Source organism: Zosterops lateralis (assembly GCF_965231275.1).
Source record: "Zosterops lateralis genome assembly, chromosome: 9".
Lineage (NCBI taxonomy): Eukaryota > Metazoa > Chordata > Aves > Passeriformes > Zosteropidae > Zosterops > Zosterops lateralis.
Window position 1 is genome coordinate 948374 of NC_139769.1, and position 22312 is coordinate 970685.

General features: G+C 43.7%; 1 protein-coding gene across 1 annotated transcript in view; it reads left to right on the forward strand.

The window, feature by feature from the left end:
* Positions 1 to 17219: 17219 nt before the first annotated feature.
* Positions 17220 to 22312, forward strand: part of LRRC7 (leucine rich repeat containing 7) — a 53731-nt gene continuing 48638 nt past the window's right edge. Inside the window, exons 1-2 of the mRNA XM_083867315.1 lie at positions 17220 to 17414; positions 21758 to 21875. Coding sequence (XP_083723441.1) covers positions 17226 to 17414; positions 21758 to 21875 — 307 coding nt within the window. The 5' untranslated portion in view covers positions 17220 to 17225. The remainder of the gene's footprint in view (positions 17415 to 21757; positions 21876 to 22312) is intronic.

The following is a 22312-nucleotide window of genomic DNA, read 5'->3' on the forward strand; positions in this document are numbered from 1 at the left end:
AGGGACTCAGAGCCCACCCTGCTGTGGGCACACCTTCCATTCCAAACCCTGCCCAAGTTGGCTTTAAAGACCATTTTTGTGCCTCACTTCAGCCTTGCAGAGCTCCCAGGTTCTGCCTTTGTCTCTGTAAAGTGACGGCTCCTCTTAAGAAAAAATTCCCTAAAAGCGCAAAAAAAATATTAACTCAGGAACATGTCATGGAAAAATAAAAAAGGCTTGTTCTAAGCCAGGAGGAACTTCTTTCTCTGGCAGACTGACATCTCCTATAATCATCTCCTAAATCCAGAAGACAGGTTTCTTTGTCATCTAAATAATCGCTCCTTTGCTCTCAGGGGAAGTGACAAAGTGAAATCCTTCCCTCAGAATTCCGTCTGTTCCCAGTGGATGCTCACACACCTCCCAGCTCTGGCTCAGCAGCTCCAGCTCATCTCAGCCACTGCCAGACTCCGGCTCCTCTCTCCTTCCCTGAGTCTTTATTTGTATTTTTTTTGTCTCCTTCTCTGAGTGTTTATTTGTATTTTTTTGTCTCTTTCCCTGAGTGTTTATTTGTATTTTTTGTCTCCTTCCCTCAGTGTTTATTTGTATTTTTTTGTCTCAGTGCGACTCACCGGGAATTCAAATTTAATAGTCCTGGGTGAGCAGTGGCGGCTCTAATTCCAACAGGGAGAGTTTTCAGGGATTAAATTCCATCCCAGCTCTGCCCTGGGGAGCTCAGGGGGTGCTGGATGGAGTTTGGAGCACCCTGGGACAATAAAAGGTGTCCCTTGGGATGAGTTTAGGATCCTTCCCATCCCAAACCATTCCATGATCCCAGGAGAGTTCTCAGGTTCCTTTGACTCCCAGGAAAAATATTTCCTTCCATGGGGATAAACACGGTGAGGAACTGGAATATTCCCACTGGAATATTTCCCTCCATCCTCCCAGACACAGAACTGTGACTTTGCTTTCCTCTTGTCTCTTCCCAAATCCTTTCCACTCCTCTATATTCCCAGCAAGTTTCCAGGTGTAAATAATTCAGGAATTTCTGTTCTCATGTTCCAAAGAGCTGAGGGGACTCTGCAGGGAAGTGCTGAACGTTCTTCCTGCTGCCAAAATAAAAAAACCTCAGCAGGGTGTTCCTGGGAGATCTTGTCCCTTGGGCTGTGAAATGGGAACTCTGGAATGGGAATTGCAGGATTTGGGGGGTTACAGGAGCACGGGGCAGTCCCAGCAGGGAAATGAAGGATTGAGGCCAAGTGGAGGAGCAGAAATGTCTGGTTTGTACAAAAAAGGCCAAAAGATTTTTGGAATATATGAATTAACATTGTTATCCTTCCTCTTAATGCCAATGGCAGCTCTGAGGAGTTTCCAGGGATCATTCCTGGGATATTCCTGGGTCAATAGAACTGGGAGATGATCAAGGAAATTAATGGAATTTTATTATTCATCTTTGCCTGAACATGGGATTAATCCACGACAGCAGAGGATTAAACCAGGAGAAATGTGCTGGAAATGGCTTGGGATCCAAAATAACTCCAGTGAAACATTCTGTCTCATTTTGAATTTTGTTTGCATTTTGACTGAATTAATTTATATTTTTTTTTTTTTTCCTGGCTGTGTGAGATCAGCCTTCCACCAAACACGAGAAGATTCCTCCAGTTTAAAAAGTTCTCCAGCAGAAACACTTCCCAGCCTGGTTTTGGCAGCTGCCAATAACCAACAGCTGGAATCCCAAAGTATTTCCTTAAAATAATTCACCTGCTGGCTGAGCAGGATGTGACCTGAGAGCCACGAATTTTGTGACTAATGGGATTAAATTTCATAACAACAGCACTGAAATTCACAGCTAAAACACGCACAGAGCTGGAATTTATTTATTTTTTTTCCTCTCTTTGTTTCAAGATTGAATTTGGAGAGTGAAAACTCCAGAATGTGCTGTAAAAAAAATATAAAAAATGGGATTTAAAGCAAGAAAACGTTGCAGGCTGCGAGTTGTCAGGTTTCTGAGCAGGGGAACAAGCTGGTTAAAATACAGATTTCATCTCTTTTTATAGACCCAGCATTCTAAAATACTCTGTCACTATGGTTGCTGCTGTCTTTCTGTTCCATTTGTGCTGAGCAGGAGAATGGGGAGATTTTTTGTGCCTTTGGGGAGAAGGGGAATGTTGTTACTCCGGGGAAACTTGCTGTGATGAAAGGGGGGAAAGGAGAGCTCAGGGTGAACTCTGCCCTGCCTTAAACCCATTTCCAGGGGCTGAACTTGGGGAAGGAAAAATGTGGATAACGCAGATCCTTGGGGAAGGGGAGGAGGAGCACAGGTTGTGCTCCAGCTCTTTGTTAAAGCCATTCCTGTCGTGGTTTGAGAGCAAAACGAGTGAGAAGCTCTGAATCCGAAATACAATTTAATAAGAAGAAAGGTAAAAAGGTAAAAAGGTAAAAAGGTAAAAAGGTAAAAAGGTAAAATAAAATAAAAAAAAAAATAAAATAAAATAAAATAAAATAAAATAAAATAAAATAAAATAAAATAAAATAAAATAAAATCAATGCAATAAGACAAAGGAGCACTGCCAGAGTCAGAACACACCCTGAGCAGGGTGGTGGGAGCAGTCCAGGTGAGGGGCTCTTCCTGAAGCAGTGATCCCACAGAAAGGTCTGGGAGCTCTGCTCCTCTGGGAATCCAGTGGCTCAGGGCTGCTTGTCCTGTCCCAAATCCCAGATTCTCTCCAGGTGGGAATGCTTGGCTCCTCCCCCTGGGCATTGGGAGCATCTCCCAATGGGATGAGGAGTCGTGCAGTGGCTCCTTGATGGCCCATTAAACAGAGAGAGCTCCTGGAGGGAGTTCCCTGTGAGTCCTGGGCAAGGCATTGATGGGCCATGAGCAGAAGAGCCCAAAGGAGGGGCCTGGGAAAACACTGCCCCACCTGGTTCCAGCAGCTCATGGGGATGGGGATGGGATAAATACTGTGTGCACATCCTACACCAAACCCAGGACAGAGCCCTTGATGCTCATCCTGCAGAGGGTCTCAGCTTCCTCACACTCTGCTATCAGCTGCTGGAAAATGAGATTTTTTAAATATTTTTTTTGCTGATGTTTAATCAGAATTCCCAGTGCTGTTCCATTTGTTTTTTTTTTTTTTTTTTTTTTCCTGTGCCCTACTGGGGAGGGTTGAGGTCTGTCCTCTCTTCCACCTCTCAAATGACAGGGAAACCCTTTCCTGCCTCTCTTTATTTATGTCTCCCCTTTTCCTTAGACTTAAACCCCCCAAGTTATTATGGAAATAATGAGATTTTTAGACCCATTTTTAGACCCAATAATGGGATTTTAGATTTGCTTCTCTCATACCTCACACAGCCCGAGAGGAGAGATCCCACAAGGTTCTGGTGACTTTGTGGCAGTTTTTAGTGCTCCCCCCTGAACTCCCCACATTCCGCTGGGCTTGTCTCCATCCCTATAAAATGAACCCTCTGGCAGAGGAGAAGGATGAACAAATAAATAAATAAATAAATAAATAAATACATTTACTCTGGATATTTATAAATAAATAAATATATATAATATATTTTATATAGTATATATATAATATAACTATATATATAATTATATATAATGTAGATAATATATATTTATATTATATTATATAAATAGCCTCTGGATATTCATAAATAAATAAATATATAGTATATATTTTATATAGTGTATATATATAATAAAATTATATATATAATTATATATAATGTAGATAATATATATTTATATTATATTATATAAATATCCTCTAGATATTTATAAATAAATGAATATCTAATATATATTTTATATATAGTATATATATAATATAATTATATATATAATGTAGATCATATATATTTATATTATATTATATAAATATCCTCTGGATATTTATAAATAAATAAATATATAATATATATTTTTATATAGTATATATATTATATAATTATTTATATAATTATAGATAATATAGATAAGATATATTATATAAATTATATAATATAAAATATATATTTTATATATTATATAATTATATTTTATATATGCGTTTATTTTTATATATGCATTATATATTAGATCATATATATTATATAACTATATATAATATATATATAAAATATATAATATAAAAATATATAATTATATATATGATGTTTTATATAGCTATAAAATTATATTAAATATATATATATATATATATAAATATATATATAAATCCGGGGCAATTATTAATAGCCTGGGGCTCCAAAGGAATGGAGACTTCCAAGAGCATTCCAGGAGGAGCAGGAACTTTGGATCTGGGGCTGGGAGAGCTCAGGTGAGGGATGAACTGTTTGGAAATCATGAATTATTTCCCAGATTAGCCCCTTGCCCTGCCCTGCCCCGCTGCTCCCTGGTTTTATTTATTCCCTGGGAACAGCCCTGGGATGTTGTTCATCTTCCTGATGCCATCTGTTCTCCTGGGCGGGAGGGAGGGATGGGATCCACTCCAGGCTGTTCCAAATGTTTCTCCCTGGTTGAGGTTCAGATGTTCCTGGGCAGCTCCTGGGGCCGCTCAGGGCTCAGGGCACTCCTGGTGCTGATGGAGCCAACAGGGCTGGGATCAGCTCTGGGGGGGATGGAAAACTCTGGGGTCACTGATGTATCCAGAGTGGAGTTATCCCTGAATTCCCAGTGTGTTCTGTCCCTGAGGGAATGGAGTTATCCCTGAATTCCTGTGCCCAATTCCTGGTGTGTTCTGTCCCTGAATTCCTGAATCCCTGAATTCCTGAATCCCTGAATTCTGAATTCCTGTGCCCAATTCCTGGTGTGTTCTGTTCCTGAGTCACTGGAGTTATCCCTGAATTCCCAGTGTGTTCTGCCCCTGAGAGAATGGAGTTATCCCTGAATTCCTGTGCCCAATTCCCAGTGTGTTCTGTCCTTGAATCCCTGAATCCCTGAATTCCTGAATCCCTGAATTCCTGAATCCCTGAATGCCTGAATTCCTGTGCCCAATTCCCAGTGTGTTCTATCCCTGAATCCCTGAATTCCTGTGCCCCTTATCCCTGTATTTTATTTTATTTTATTTTATTTTATTTTATTTTATTTTATTTTTCCCATAGACAGCTGACACTGAGCACAGCGAGATCCTTTTTTTTTTTTAATTTTCTTTCCCACTTTGCATTTTCCTGCCTTTAAATCTCAGCACAAAGCTGAGCCTTGGGAAGCTGAGAGGAGCTTTCTGGATGTTTTTCCCTGGGATTTTATTTTTTTTTTTTTTTTGCAGGAGAGTTTTCTGCAAGTGCCTCCCTTTTGAGTGACAACACTGGAAAAAAACTGTCAAAGGCTGGGAATTGTGGGGATTGAAATGCCTCAATCCCAAAATTCTGGAATCCCATTCCATGGGCAGGGGCAGCTCCTGGGACATTCCCCTGAGGGATCCTGACTCCCCAGGCAATTGATGGCTGTAAAATAATTCTTTTTTAAATAAAAATCCCTTTTTTTCTCCTAAACGAAGTCCTGACAGGATGAGTTTGTCTTTTTAAGGCCGTGGAGGGATGGAATTTTTGTTTTGCTGTTTGAGAACTCAGAGAAGGGATGTGTTTGATTAAATATTAACAGAATCCTCTCTGAGTTGTAAGAGCTCACTGTGTGTAGTAAAATCAGTAAATTCGGGGTTTTATTGGAGTCACCCAACTCTGAGGACTTTAATTAAAATAATTCTGTGTGTTTTGGGTTGGTTTTATTGGCTTTTTGGAGGTGACATCCCCCATCCCCACAGGAGCTCTCTGCACTTTCTCCTCCAGGTCTCCCAAAGAGAATCTGAAAAGTGACCAAGTTAAATCACCCATCTGTCAGAAATATTTCAATACAAACCGGCACAAAGTAGAATAAAAATACAGATAACGTAATCTAAGAATAAATAAAGTGTTTTGGCAGCAGCCAGAGAAAACTCAAATGCCAGGGAGGGACTGGGGACATTGATCCATATTTTTATTTTCCATCATTATCAGGAGAAAAGGTGGCCGGGATGATTTAAATGGAAATAAGCTGGTGGCATCCTCGGCTGCCCAATGAATTTAGAAAAGCTTCAGCCCAAGGCTCAGCTCCTCTGCCTGCACTGTGGGAATGACAAGCAGGGATTGCTCTGGGAAAAAGATCTGAAAAAAAAAAAACAGAGTTAAATCTTTATAAAATGCACCTGGTTGAGGGTTTTGCTCTGGAGCAGGTGAAATTATGATGTTGGCAATTCCTGTCGGAATTAACTCGAGTTTTATAAACTGGGATTGGGAATTATAATGGATTGGCAATTCCTGTTGGAATTAACTTGAGTTTTGTAAACTGGGATTGGGAATTATAATGTGGGCAATTCCTGTTGGAATTAACTTGGGTTTGGTAAACTGAGATTGGGAATTATAATGTTGGTAATTCCTGTTGGAATTAACTCGAGTTTTGTAAGCTGGGATTGGGAATTATAATGTTGGTGGTTCCTGCCGGAATTAACTCAGGTTTTATGAACTGGGATTGGGAATTATGATGTTGGCAATTCCTGTCAGAATTAACTTGGATTTTGTAAACTGGGATTGGGAATTATAATGTTGGAAATTCCTGTGGGAATTAACTCGGGTTTTGTAAATGGGTTTTGTAAACTGGGATTTGGAATTATAATGTTGGCAATTCCTTCCAGAATTAACTCGGGTTTTGTAAACTGGGATTGGGAATTATAATGGATTGGCAATTCCTGTGGGAATTAACTTGGGTTTTGTAAACTGGGATTTGGAATTATAATGTTGGCAATTCCTATCGGAATTAACTCAGGTTTTGTAAACTGGGATTGGGAATTATAATGTTGGCAATTCCTGCTGGAATTAACTCGGATTTTGTAAACTTTGGGATTTGGAGGATGTTGTATTGACATCCCAAGTGTTGCTGGGAATATCTTGGCTGGAACTCCAGGCAGATCTGGGCACAACCCTCCAGGTTTATTTGGACTATTGATATCTTTGCTTTGGTTTGTAGTTGTCCAAACAATTCAATATTTGATACCTGCTACAGAAAACGTCCATAAAATCCTCATTCAGGGTGAGAATGAGAAATTCCCTCTTTCCCTTCCCTCTGCATTTCAGCTCCAGGCTTGAACTCCTTTTCTGGAGTCACCAGAGCAGGTTGTAAATGGAAATTTGGTGTTTATTTATAAATTGCTGCCAAAAGCCACAAGCCCCGAGGCTCTGGGTGCCTTTACCCAGCCAAGGCTGAATCCAGCAGGTGGGTGGATGGTAAATTTATCCCAGAGTTTTGTCCATGGTTTGTTATTTTTTTTTTTTAATCTGGCTCCAGGCTGTGGCTCTGGACATCCAGCACTCGTTGGGATTGCTCTGGGGAGGAGTCTCAGCCTGAACTAAATGAGCTGAGACAAGGAAAATCCTCCTGTTCTGTCTGGAATGCTCAGGACAAGCAAGGAAAATAGTAAAAAAAAAAAAAAAAAAAAAAAAAAAAAAAAAAAAAAAAAAAAAAAAAAAATTTGTTGTGGCTGAATGAAAAGGATTTTCAGGAATTTTCACTGTGCCAAAGCTGTTCTGTCCACACCTGCAATTCCCAAAACTCTTCTGCTCCCTTCCTTTAGGGAATCCAACCCTTTTTTATTCCCAGAGAGGAACAATTTGTTGCAGCTCTGGTGCCTGATCCCAGTTTACCACGCGGGCGATGAAATCCTCAGGAGAAATTCATTGCTAAGATTGCATAATTGGGCATTAAACTTCTGATTATACTTTCCAAACTCCGGGACTTTGTTAAAAAACCTGACATTCCAAAGCACTGAATTTCAGTGTTTGACAGCTCAGCTGTGAGAGGATTTTTTTTTATTTTTTTACACAGAACATTTGTACCAGAAGAACAGCATGTTAATTGCCTAAAAAAAAAAAAAAAAAAAAAAAAAAAAAAAAAAAACAAAAAAAAACTGGGACAGATTAATCATGGAGCAGGATACTGGGGAGAATGTAGTTCTAGAGCCCTCTGCTGATGGATTTCCTCCTGGAAAGGCTTGGGAAGGGGCTGGGGTGAACATCCCTGAAGGTGGCAATCGGTGACGAGGGCACAGCTTGGATTTGATGATCCTGGAGGGCTTTTCCAGCCTCACTGGGATTCTCCAAGCAGATATTCCTCTTTTCCATGATGTCCCTGAACATTCCATGATGTCCCTGATATTGGAGGTGGAATGTTGGGGTGAGCTCTGTGTGTAGCATTCCATGATGTCCCTGAACATTCCTGCCATTCTCCTGTTCCTTGATATTGGAGGTGGAATGTTGGACTGAGTTGAGAACTGGATTTGGAGGAGGGATTTGCAGCCACAAAATGCTCAATGTTCATTCTGGGTTTTTAATTTGCTGGTAGAAGCAGCAGAAAGGCTTGGGAAGGGTCTGGGGTGAGCATCCCTGGAGGTGACAAGGGCACAGCTTGGATTTGATGATCCTGGGGGGTTTTTCCAGCCTCATTGGGGTTCTCCAAGCAGACATTCTTCCTTTCCATGATGTCCCTGAGCATTCCATAATGTCCCTGATATTGGAGGTGGAATGTTGGGGTGAGCTCTGTGTGCAGCATTCCATGATGTCCCTGAACATTCCTGCCATTCTCCTGTTCATTGATATTGGAGGTGGAATGTTGGGGTGAGCTGAGAACTGGATTTGGAGGAGGAGTTTGCAGCCACAAACTGCTCAATGTTCATTCTGGGTTTTTATTTTGCTGGTAGAAGTGGCTTGGGAAGGGGCTGGAGTGGCCATCCCTGGAGGTGACACTCGGTGACGAGGGCACAGCTTGGATTTGATGATCCTGGAGGGCTTTTCCAGCCTCACTGGGATTCTCCAAGCAGATATTCCTCTTTTCCATTATGTCCCTGAACATTCCTGCCATTCTCCTGCTCTTCGATATTATTGGAGGTGGAATGTTGGGGTGAGCTCTGTGTGCAGCATTCCATGATGTCCCTGAACATTCCTGCCATTCTCCTGTTCCTTGATATTGGAGGTGGAATGTTGGACTGAGCTGAGAACTGGATTTGGAGGAGGAGTTTGCAGCCACAAACTGCTCAATGTTCATTCTGGGTTTTTATTTTGCTGGTAGAAGTGGCTTGGGAAGGGTCTGGAGTGGCCATCCCTGGAGGTGGCACTCGGTGACGAGGGCACAGCTTGAACTTGATGATCCTGGAGGGCTTTTCCAGCCTCATTGGGATTTTCCAGCCATCCAAGCAGATTTTCCATGATGTCCCTGAACATTCCTGCCATTCTCCTGCTCTTTGATATTATTGGAGGTGGAATGTTGGGGTGAGCTCTGGGTGCAGCATTTGGCCCCAGCTGAGAACTGGATTTGGAGGGGGAATTTGCAGCCACAAACTGCTCAATGTTCATTCTTGGGTTTTCACTTTAGAAGTGGCAGAAAGGCTGAGGGAGCTGGGGAAGGGTCCAGAGCCCCAGGAGGGGCTGAGGGAGCTGGGGAAGGGTCTGGAGCCCCAGGAGGGGCTGAGGGAGCTGGGGAAGGGTCTGGAGCCCCAGGAGGGGCTGAGGGAGCTGGGGAAGGGTCTGGAGCCCCAGGAGGGGCTGAGGGAGCTGGGAAGGGGCTCAGCCTGGAGAAAAGGAGGCTCAGGGGGGACCTTGTGGCTCTGCACAAGTCCCTGCCAGGAGCGGACAGCCGGGGGGGATTTGGGATCTGCTCCCAGGGAACAGGGACAGGAGGAGAGGGAACGGCCTCAGGCTGGGCCAGGGGAGGCTCAGGGTGGATCCCAGCAGGAATTTCCCCATGGAAAGGGAGCTCAGGCCTTGGCAGTGCCCAGAAGGGTTTGGATCCCCATCCCTGGGGGTGCTCAGGGAATGTGTGGATGCGGCACTTGGGGACCTGCCCGGGGCTGCTGGGTGACAGCAGAACTCGCAGATCTGAAAGATCTTTTCCAACCTTAACAATTCCAGGATTCTGTGACTCCCCCCCTGTGCCAGAGGACCAGCTCTCGCTGTGGGTCACAATTGTCACTTTTAGTCTCCCCTCCCTGTCCTGGCTGCAGTTTGTGGCTCCCATTCCCTCCCTGGCCCTGCCAGCTCAGCACAATCCCCCACCTCCCCTGCTGCAACCCTGCCTGAGCTGCTTCATAATCATAATTAAACTGATTAAAGTGTCAGGAATAATGCAGCTGGATTGTGATGGAAAAAATAATTGAGGATTCTTCAAGATCCTCAGGTGAGGGAGAAACCCAGAAATTCTGTTGTTCCCGCTTAAATCCCAATTTGTTCCCCTGGTGCCTTCAGCAGGTAAATGATGTTTTTTCTCTGCTGTTCCTTTGGAGAGAACTCGCAGCCATTGCTCCATAAAGGCATCAAATAAAGCCCATTTCACCCCGAATTTCACAGCACATAATCCCCTGAAACGGGAGGATTATTCCACATAAAAGCCGCGATGCATCAAAGATCCAGAGCGGAAATGTAAATTCCCTGATTTCCAGACACCACAATTCCCCAAGAGACACATCTCCTGGTTTTTTTGTTTTTTTGGGATCCTCTCCTGCTGGAATGATCCCTGCTGGGATCTTCTCCTGCAGGCTGAGCTGTCACAGCCATTGGAATTTCCAGCAATAATTAATTTTCGACGCGTGCCGCTAATTGTGCGACGAATTTACCGGAATTCCGTCACTTCCATAAAAAAAGATCCAGAGTGTTTTTTCCTTGAGGTTGTGCAGGAATTGTCTGTAGGGAAGAGCAGGACACGGATTTTTTTGATGATCAAACCAACCCCCAACAGCTGCTTTTCGTGTCATCGAAATCTTTTTACAATTGGAGTCATCGTCACTTGGGATTATCCAAAACTATTTACTCAGGAAAACTCCTTTAGGAAGGAAATAACTGGGAATTTCAAGGCAGGAAATTGGGAATTTCAAGGAAGGAAATTAGGAATTTCAAGGCAAGGCCAATAGTAACCTTTGGAATCAATGAGTGTCTTATCAGAAAAGATAAATATTTCCCTTTATATCCCAAAGGTGTGAGGTCTGGGCGTTCAAAATTCTGGTGCTTTGGCAGAAATAATTCTTCAATTTCACATTTTTTCCTGCATTTTCGCAGCTCTCCAGGTGCTCAGGTCTCCAGGGACCTCCCAGGACTTGCAGCAAAACCAGGGAAAGTTCCCCTCATTAACATTCCCGGGAGACAAAAGCTGAAATCTGATTTTCCGTGCTCGGTTATTTTATTTGAGGATTAGCCAGATCTGAGCGTGAACCTGAACAGGGCCCATTGTAATGGGGGCAATAATGAAGGGAATTCAATTATCAGCGTTAAATGGCGTTTCTGGGGGAGATATTGCTGCTTATCCTGGGATTTCCGTGCAGGAAAACAATTGAGATAATATTGCACACCCTTCTCTCTCTTTGATAAAACCAATTCCCCTTTGGAAAGTCCTTAATAATTCTGTTATTGTGACTTTAGAGCCAGAGCTCCTTAATCTTTCGGGAAGGTTAATGAAGATTATTGGCAATGGCTGCTACAACCTGAATAAATCCCTGATTTTGCATTTCTAATTAGGGACAGAACAGGGACTTTCCTGCTCAGTGGGGAAGTTTGGGAGAAAATGATTTTAAAGAAAATGGGGGGAAGTGTAACTGGGATAAATTGGAGCAAATTCCAGTGGAGAATCCCAGGATTCCTGAGGCTGGAAAATCCTTCCAAGATCGTTGATCCAACCTGTGACTGATCTCCTCTGATGGTTTTTTGGGACATCAAAGCTCATCCCATCCCATCCCCATGGCAGGGACACCTTTCACTGTCCCAGGGTGTTCCAGCCTGGCCTTGGGCACTGCCAGGGATCCAGGGGCAGCCACAGCAAAGCTGGGAATTGTATTCCAGCCCCTCCCCACCCTCCCATAGGGGAACTCTTCCATCCATCCCTCTCTCCATCCATCCCTCCATCCATCCATCCATCCCTCCATCCCTCCATCCATCCATCCATCCATCCCTCCATCCATCCATCCCTCCATCCCTCCATCCATCCCTCCATCCATCCATCCATCCATCCATCCATCCATCCATCCCTCCATCCATCCATCCATCCATCCATCCATCCCTCCATCCATCCATCCATCCCTCCATCCATCCATCCATCCATCCATCCATCCATCCATCCATCCATCCATCCCTCCATCCATCCCTCCATCCATCCATCCATCCATCCATCCATCCATCCATCCATCCATCCATCCCTCCATCCATCCATCCATCCATCCATCCATCCATCCATCCATCCCTCCATCCATCCATCCATCCCTCCATCCATCCATCCCTCCACCCATCCAGCAGCTCCAGCTCCTCCCAGTGCTGGGGCAGCTCTTCAGGTGAGTCTCACCTGGGCACAGGGGCAGGATCCAGGCTTGGAATTCTCCTTTCCCAGCTGGAAATCTCCCAGATTTTTCAGGGAGGGCAATGCTGCTGCTCAGGCAGAGATTCAGCAGATTCCACCTCACCAAAGGCCTTTTCTGAAGGGGAAAACTCGCCCTGATCTTTTCCAGCTTTTTGATGTTTGCAGTTTTGTAGCGGAGTTTCTCACAGATTTTTATGTAAACAAAAGTGATGTCATTAAAACTGTTTTTTTAATGTTTATTATTTTTCTCCCAAGGAGGGACAATTGATAAACTTCTAGTCTGACCAGTGTGGTTGGAGAGGTGACAACCTCATTGTCCAATCCATGATCATTGTCCAAAATCTATATAAACCCATGTAAAAAAAAATAATTTTCCTTCTTTTTGCACTTGACAGCTTAACTATGAACATGCTGTTCATTTTGTGTCCTGTAGCAATAGGAAAATGGGAAGGAAATTCAAAATAACAGCCAGGACTGATGTCAGAGCTTACATAAAACACAACTCCCTTGTCAAAAATACAGGATTACAGCTGGAGACAAAAAATTTGGGATGAGGAGCCCCAGGTAGAGTCAGTGAGAATTACACAACCCACAGAGCAGAGAAACAAAAGTGCTAAAAACTCCCCCCAAAAAAACACCCTAAAAACTCAGAGAAAAGGTGAGCAGCCAATCTGAAACCCAAAATCTGGCTGAGGAGGTGGCAGAGCTGTGGGAAGGCCCCACGTGGTTGGAGATGCAGAGAAAACCTTTCCCCGTTCCTTCAAAGCCCCGAATTATTAACGGGGTTGTGTCTCTGATGGGAACGTGGGGCTGGAGATGAGGAGGGCTCCCAGAGCTTTGAAGTTCCCTAATTATTGCGGTGACCCAGACTTGCAACTGGGCACCGTGGAAATCAGCCAGGCAGCCCACAGAATTAATTAAAAGGGAAGGAAGGGAATAAAAGTGAATGTCTGGCCAGTGCCAGGAGAAATATCCGTGGGGAAAAGGCTTTGGGATGAAAAAAAATTGAGGGTTGTTTTATTTTTTTAATTCCGAATTTAAGATCAGCTTTGTTCCATTTCTTATTTGTACTCCCTGTTATCAAAGCTTTTTTTTTTTTTTTTTTTTTTTTTTTTTTTTTTTTTTTTTGGCAGAGAAAATGTAAATTCTGGGGTGTTGGAATAAACTGGGAAATTCCCAGTGCCTTCCCTAAAGTCAGGAATACCTGCCAGGAATCCTTGAAAATGCTCCAGGAAGGGCTCCTGCTTCCCAAATCAGCCTTTTGTGGGATTTGGGGAAAAGAGGGATGTGCTTTAAAGGAACTGAGATTTAGATTGGATTCTTTATTGAGGGTTTAGATGGGACACTGGGAAGGAATTCCCTGTTAATGGTGTTGATTGTGCTGCTAATCAGAGAAAAGAGAGCAGGAAAACCATCCCTTGTGTGACAGAGGAGGCACCGCAGAGGATTCCCTGCTGCTCTGGAAATAATCCAGAGATTATTTGGAAATAATTAATCTGGAAATGATCCCCATTTTCTGAACCCTCCACTGCTCACTCCAGCCCTGCCACGCTGCCATCCACAGCTCCAAGGTCAGGATTTGCAGCATTTCTCAGGAATTTCTGTCCAGCTCTGCCAGATCCCTGCAACGGGGATTTCTCAGAGTTTTCTGAATGAAATTGGAAGAGCAGGAGGGGTTTGATGTTTGCTGCCAGCTCAGGTTGGTCCCTAAAAACCCAGAACCTGCTGGTTTTGGCCCTGGTTGAGTTTTGGCTCTGGATATTCACTTCAACAACTCCCTGAGATCCCCACACTTCCCTGAAATGTTCCACAGAAAATTAGTGTGGGAGAAAAATTAAACCCGTCATTAACATCATTTTCGGGACTTGGGACTTCCTGAGCAGCATCTCCCAGGCTGCTCCAGCCTGGCCTTGGACGTTTCCAGGGATCCAGGGGCAGCTTCTCTGGGAATTCCATCCCAGCATCTTCCCCACCTCCCAGCCAGGAATTCCTTCCCAATACCCCAATACCTCAATACCCCACTATCCCAATATCCCAATACCCCAATATCCCAATACCCCAATACACCAATATCCCAACATCCCAATATCCCAACATCCCAATATCCCAATACCTCAACATCCCAATACCCCAATATCCCCATACCCCAAAATCCCAACACCCCAATACCCTAATATCCCAACACCCCAGTATCCCAACATACCAACATCTCAACATCCCAATATCCCAATACTCCAATACCCCCATATCCCAATACCCCAATACCTCAATATCCCAACATCCCAATACCCCAATATCCCAACATCCCTCCCCTCTGGATTCCTCTCCTCATGTCCAGCCCCATTACAGAGAATAAACCTTTTCAGCTGAAAAAAACCCCAAAACGTTCTGTCCTTCGTCCCGTTGTTCCAAGACATTTGGGCATGTTGGAGTTGGGATGTTCCATCCCTGGGTGAAGCTGCAGCAGTTTCCTCTGTCTCTCCAGCAGACGAGTTAAATGACTTCTGATGAACAGGGATTAGTGTTTTCTCCTGCACAAAAGATCCGCGAATCGGGAAGGGATTGTATTTTATTGTAATTGATTCCCATAAAGCTCCTGCCTGCCTCAGATGAAGGAGTTTCTTTATAAGACAATCAGCTGCAGGAGCTGATAATGAGCTGCCTGCTGGAGCTGAAAAGGAGCAGGTTATTTTATGCTGCTTCCCTCGTTTATCTGTCTTTATTCGAGAAATAATCTGATTTTTTTGAGCTCTTTTGGAGGGCCTGATCTTGCTGTGTAACGTGTAATGTGGGGGCAACGACCTCAGGACTCAGCTGTGGGGGATTTTAGTTATTTAATGGGGGAAAACACCAAATTCTGGCGTTTCCAGGGGGAGTGGAAGAGGGATGAGGAATCCCTTGCAGGGATTAAGGAGGGGATGGAGCTGCCCTGTCCCTGACTCAGCTCACTCCTTTTCCAGGAGCCACCACCAGCACCAAGGAAAGGATCTCTGAACGTCAGGAGACAACAAAATATAGGAAAAAAAAAAAAAAAAAAAAAAAAGTGTCATTACCAAAGCTGGAATTAGTCCAGGGTAGGAATTAATAACGCTGAAATTAATAAAAGGGTTTAATTACCACCAGCCCACAGGGTGTGAAATTCTTCTCCTTCCAATCATGGCCCAGGTCCTTCCATTCCAACCTTATTTTGCTTTATTTGGACTAATTTAGTGCTTTTTTTTTTCCTAAATATAACTCAAAAACCTTGGAAGTGGTTTGGAAAATGGGAGTTGAAGGCTGAGCCCTCCTTGCCTTTGTGGTAAAAATATTTCAGGCCTGCCTGGTTTATCCAAAATGTTGAAATAACTCCTCAGGGTGTCCAGGATGGATTTGGGGATTGTTTGACGTGTTCCAAATCTGCTTTTGGGGTGTTGCCTCTGCCCCAAAACGGTTTTGTCCCAGTGACAAGGAGTAGGTTAAAGTTACTCACTGAGTAAAGTTACTCACTGAGTGAGGGAGGGTCTGCCCCACCGGGATTGAGGGTGGGAGAAGTTTGGGAAAACTTCCTGGATGTGTCTTTTAGCACAGGAAAATAAAAGGATTTTACTAAAATTTTCAGCTAAATTTTAGCAAAATCTGCTAAACTTTGCTGCATTTCTCCTCTTGGAGCTTCCAGCAGAGCACGGGAAGAGCAGGGATGGTTTGGGATTCCTCTGGGGCCAAGGATTCCATTCCTGCTCCCCTCAGTGGGGGCTGTGCTGGTGTGGGGGATCCAGGGAAAACACCCAATTCCCACAGGAATCAGCCTCAGATCTGCTTCAATCCAATTCATCCCGTCAATAACAGATTGCAGATTCCTCAGTGCTCATCTGTAGGAATTGTTGAACCACTAATTCGGGTTGTTTTCCTATGGGTTGTCCCGTTAATCATTTGGGATCCTGTTCTAATTACCCCTCCTAATTACCACGGTGGGAAATGGATTTACAGAGGATTCCCAAAACCTGGCAGAGCTCACACAGCCTTGTGTGCGAACTCTGAGATAAGAAATGGTGATTTAGAAACGCCACGGGATGGGACAGACATCGCTGGGAGAGAAATGGAACTGGAAACGAGTTTCCAATGATGGCCTTGCAAATAAGACTGGATATTTTGGAGAAATAAAAGTGTGAAAGGTGCATTGTAGCAGGACCCAGGAGGGGTGATTTTAGATGTTTGGCTTTAAGGCATCGTGTGGCAAAAGCTGATAAGCCAAAAAAAAGGTTTATAATGATTTATAATTAGGAAATGGTTTGGCTTCTGACTGTGATGGCGTGGATTGTAACACCTGTATTGTCTCACCCTTCACATGAGACTGAAAATGGAATAAAAGTCTTTAAAACCCTCTGAGTTGCCCCATCTCTGGGTCAGAAAAGGGCTTAATCTGACAAACAACCCTTGCTTTGGCCGTTCTTGCTTTTCCTAGACTTTGTTTTGGTGCATGACCACAGTTGGTGGGTTTAGATCTTTTCAATAAGAACAAGTTCCCGTGGGCCAGGCACCGGCCTTGGCTCTGCTTTCCATGGATGTGTTTGGATTTTGTGGCTTCTGATGCCTCATTTTCCCATTAAATCCAAGCTCGTGCCTGGGCTTGGTGCATTCCCTTCCATCCCAGAGTGGGGAAAAGCTTCAGGGTCCAGTTTTTCTCCTCCCACTCCAAATCCCACCTTTCCCCTCCGGAGACGCGCCGCAAACCGCGCTCACCGCGCTCTCCATAAATCCCTTTAAAAAACCAATTTTTAACCAACTTCAACCCAAAAAACAATTCCCAAAACCACTCCCTCGAGCTCCTGCTGTTGTCAGAATCCCATTTTTATTTTTCCCTCCCTTTTTTCCCCCCCTCCCAGTATGCTGCTTGGAGATGACCAGCAAAAGGAAGCTGATCGGGCGCCTGGTGCCGTGCCGGTGTTTCCGCGGCGAGGAGGAAATCGTCTCCGTGCTGGATTATTCCCACTGCGGCCTGCAGCAGGTGCCAAAGGAGGTTTTCAACTTCGAGAGGACCCTGGAGGAGCTTTACCTCGACGCCAACCAGATTGAGGAGCTTCCCAAGGTAAGGTGTCCAAGCTTTCCCGCGTTGTTGGGAAAGACGCCACAGGAAGGATTTATGGATATGATTTTATGGTAAGAAATGCTGGAGATATGAAAGCTGTGAGTGAAATAGAAATGAAATCCAGCTTTGAGATGTGATCATGGCAGGCAGGAAGACGGGGATGAGCTGGAGATGGGTTGAAAAGACAAGAAGACAAAAGACTCAGGAACGTTGCCTTTCCACCCTGCAAAGACATCCGGGAACAAGGGCATGAGAAAGGAGTCTGTAGAGTTTAGAATATAAAATGACATGGTGATGTAGTAGTTCTTACAGGCTGCAGGCAAAGTCTGTAGGTTTTGTATCTCACACCGGTTGGTCAATGTGAATTAGAATATTCAACACAAAAAGAGATGGAATGGATTGGAACAAGGTGATTGCCCTTTTACCCTCTTGGCTCTCTTGCCCTCTTCTCTTACCTCTCTCTCCCCTCACTTGCTCCTGTTTTCTCCCCACGTTTTTCCCCTGCTCCTGCCCCGTTTTTCCCCCTGAGCTCTCTTCTCTCTCTCTCTCCCCATTCTCTCTTTAGGGCTTTGCTCCAGCCCAGGCTGGTGGCTGAAGGCAAAGCCCTCTTTACCCACCACCCTTGGAATAATAAACCCCCGTGTCTCTAGAACATCTCAGCTCTGCAGAGTTCCTTGTCCCACCATCCACGGAAAATTTCTACACCACGTCCTGCTGGGGGTGCCAGGGGAAGGCTGGGATGTGTGTCTGGCTCTGGGAGTGCTGGAGATGAGGGGGACTCCAGGGATGTTCCTTGGGATTGGGGCAGGATTGGGAGGAGTAGGGACTCCTGCTCCTTCTCCACAGCACAGGAATGGGGCAGCTGGGGGGCTGAAAGTGGGGAAAACGGTTCTCCAAAGGAAATGGAGATTCCTGTGGGATCCTGTACTTTGGATCCTCTCTGTCCCTGATTTTCAAAGGAAACTCTCCTTCAGGATCAGCCCTTTATCCCTGTGGGATATTCATAGGAATTCCAATGTTCCCTGTGTCAGGATCAGTCCCTTATCCCTGGGGTCATTCCTGGGAATTCCAGTCCTGTCCCCTCTGTCACAACCAGCCCCTTATCCCTGTAGGATATTCCTGGGAATTCCAATCCTGTCCTCTCTGTCACAACCAGCCCATTATCCCTGTGGGACATTCCTGGGAATCCCATTCCTGTCCTCTCTATCAGGATCAGCCCTTTATCCCTGTGGGACATTCCTGGGAATTCCATTCCTGTCCCCTCTGTCACAACCAGTCCTTTATCCCTCTGGGATATTCCTGGGAAGTGCCACCATCCAAGCAGGAGTCTCATAACTGCCCTGAGATCATCCAAGTCATCCTTCCCGTGTAAAACTCCCCATCTGGAATCTTCCAGCCCCTTCTCCTGCTGATCAATATTTGCTATGAGGAATTAAAAAGTTCCCCATTCAACCAAAATGTTCTGGAAACAAAGGAGGGAAAGGTGGGAAAAGCAATTAATGGCAGGTGCTGGCTCCATAATGAGGCGTGAAGGGATGGGATCCAGGCCTTAATGGGATTTTTCTCCACACTGATGGAAGAGGCTTACGAATCTTTAATTAAACATCGCCCCAGCCTCCATCATCTCACAGCAAATTTCCCGTTTGTGCTGCGCAGAGACTTTGTAAAAATTCCATTTACAAGAGAACAAAATGGGCTTTTTTCCACACCCTTTGCTGGGGTGTGATGGTGCATTGCTGGGCTCCACGGAGGAATTCTGCACAGATGGTGGGGCAGGGCAGCCAAAATCCCGTTATTTTCATGGAAAAAATGCTGTGGAGAGTTGTCTGAGCTCTCCTGGAGACACAGCACAGAAACTGGGTTCTGTCCCCAGAAATCCCAAATGGATCCTGGGGAAAACCTGCTCAGGATGCCCTGAGGTGTCTTCCTTTCCTTTCCTTTCCTTTCCTTTCCTTTCCTTTCCTTTCCTTTCCTTTCCTTTCCTTTCCTTTCCTTTCCTTTCCTTTCCTTTCCTTTCCTTTCCTTTCCTTTCCTTTCCTTTCCTTTCCTTTCCTTTCCTTTCCTTTCCTTTCCTTTCCTTTCCTTTCCTTTCCTTTCCTTTCCTTTCCTTTCCTTTCCTTTCCTTTCCTTTCCTTTCCTTTCCTTTCCTTTCCTTTCCTTTCCTTTCCTTTCCTTTCCTTTCCTTTCCTTTCCTTTCCTTTCCTTCTTTCTCTTTTCCTTCTCTTTCCCTCTTAATATTTTTTCTCCTTCTTCCTCTCCTTCTCTTTCCCTCTCATTCTTCCTCCTCCTCCTCCTCCTCCTCCTCATAATAATAATAATAATAATAATAATAATAATAATAATAATAATTTCCCTTTCTTCTCCTTCTGCTCCTGAGGAATATTGGAAGTCTCTCATTTAAGGAGGGATTTTGGGGATATTTGGGTTGGGCCACTTGGAATCATCCAAGTGTTCCAGACTTGAAGGAAAACAAATACATCAGAGAAGATGCCATAATCCTGTATGGGAAAAAAAAAATGAGGATCAAAATGCTAAAAATGGGATGAAGGCGATAATTTTCATTGGGAGTAAATCGAGTTTAACATAATCTTGGCCGTGTGGAAGAGAAGATTAATGGCGGCGTTAATGGCACTCATCGGGTTTTGTCTTGAGCCTTTATTAATTGTTACCAGGAATTCAACAGCTGAAATAATTCCTTTATCAAATTTTCTGCTCGAGGTGTTTTTGCTGCACAGCTCAAGGGGTTTTATTTTTTTTTTTTTTCATCACTGAATTAATATTTCAGGAGAGAAAATGCATTTTTTCCCCCCAGTGAAACTGGCACTGTATTACTTAACATGAACTTTTGTGTTGTACATTAAATTCTTCCATTCTCTCCTCCCTCTGTAAATGGGATTTCAAAGAATTTCTTCCAGAGGAAATTTCTGGTCATTTTCTGGGGTTTTTTTGCCAAATATTCTGTGCTCTTGGTATTACAAAATTCTTTTGAATCAAAATTTTTGATCATGTTTTATTATTTACTGAGGAAAGTTAAGTCCAGCTTTAGTTTCATGTGATGCTCTAGAACCCAGTAAATTAAATTATTTTACATTGATCTCTTGCCTTAAACTCATTCTACCTGATTTTATTTTTATTTTTTTACTTTCCATTTTAGGTATCATCATGATGATTTTTAATTCTTCATTTCTTGTACTTCTCTGTTTTTTACAAGATGACTTTAAGTTTTTTATTCTTGTTTTTTGCTATACTCAGCCAAGTCTTTTTTATCCTCTTTGACTTTGACTTCATTCTCCTGCTGCAAAAAAAAAAAAAAAAAAAAATCCTTTCTTTGTATGAGTCAAATGAATTGATGACTAATAAAGGGAAAATTGATCTGGATGAGAGTGGAGTCATTGGAATCAGCATCCAGAAAAACATGAGTGGGATGGAATTCTCCCCAGAGGTGCAGAACAAAACCCTGATTTTATAACTCTGAGCTCGGCAGCATCACTTGGATTTGGTCTGGGAGGAATTAAAGTCGTGCACGGACAGAGGGAACGATGATTCCAACAAAAATCCTGATGGGCAGGGGAGCTCTGGAAACTGGGAAAAAAAAATCTGTTAAACATCCAGTGGGTGAAAAAAATCCAATTTTTGGGGATGTCATTTGCACATTCCATGTCTCACATTCCTTCTGGTGGAACAGCATTTCATAAAATCATTCCAGAGGGAAAAAATTTTAATTTAATTTCTCCCTCCAGCACTTCCAAAGCTTTGGGTGTGTCCAGGTGGGGTCAGGAGGATTTCTGAGCCCTTCTCAGCTCCCAAAGGAATTCCTGGTGAAAACTGGGAATCCACTTCCATAAAATTGGAATTTGATGGAAGAAATAGAACTGAGTCCTGACTTTTGGGGCAGAGATTTCAAGAAAGAATACATTTGGATAATGCCAAAGCCTTTTTGGATCTTGAGGATAATTATTTAATCTGAATGCAGTCGCGGTATTGCAAAATCTGCCGTGGAAATTTAATTATGGAATCAATTATTTTCATTTACAAAAATTCAGGAATCTTTACGACAAATACGAAATACATCAATGAACATGAATTCTATGTAATGATATCAAAAATCCAAGATATTAATTGCAATGAATTGACAGGTTTTGACTTTCTTTGTACATTTCTGCTTCACACGACCCGTTTTTCTCATCCCTGACAACTGTGGGAATCCCTTCTCAAAAAACCCACTGTGGGGATTAAATCCTGCCGTGGCCAATGGCAGGATTGTCCTGTTTGGTGTGTCAATAACCCAAATGGATTTTATTTTATTTTATTTTATTTTATTTTATTTTATTCCCCACCAACAGCAACTGTTCAACTGCCAAGCTCTACGGAAGTTGAGCATCCCCGACAACGACCTCTCCAGCCTCCCGACCTCCATCGCCAGCCTGGTCAACCTCCGCGAGCTCGACATCAGCAAGAACGGTGAGGCCTCCAAATCACCTCTAAATGAGCTCCAAATCTTCACCATTCCCCCCAAAAAAATTGGGAGTGGGATGAAGTTGTTTACCCCTCGCGATGAAGAAATTCACGCTCTGTCTCCGGTTTCCCGCCTGGCACTTTTGGGGAGGAGCTTTGGGAATCCTGCTCTGGTTTTTTCCATAAAAAACTGAGTTTTCTTCAGCTTTCTGTGCTCTGAGGGTTTCTGCCCAGCTGGGGATGGGAATGTGAGGCCTGAGGAATGTCAGGAATATCCCAATTCCAAACGGGTTTAGGGGTCTCTGGGCTCTTGTGTGGTCAAAATCTAAACAATTCCCAGGATTTATTTGGATTGATTTGCTGCTGTGCATTCCCAGTTCTGCATTTTCCTAAAAACCTTTGCTGTCTGAGCTCGAAGGTCTTTGTTTTTAAAAATGAAGTTT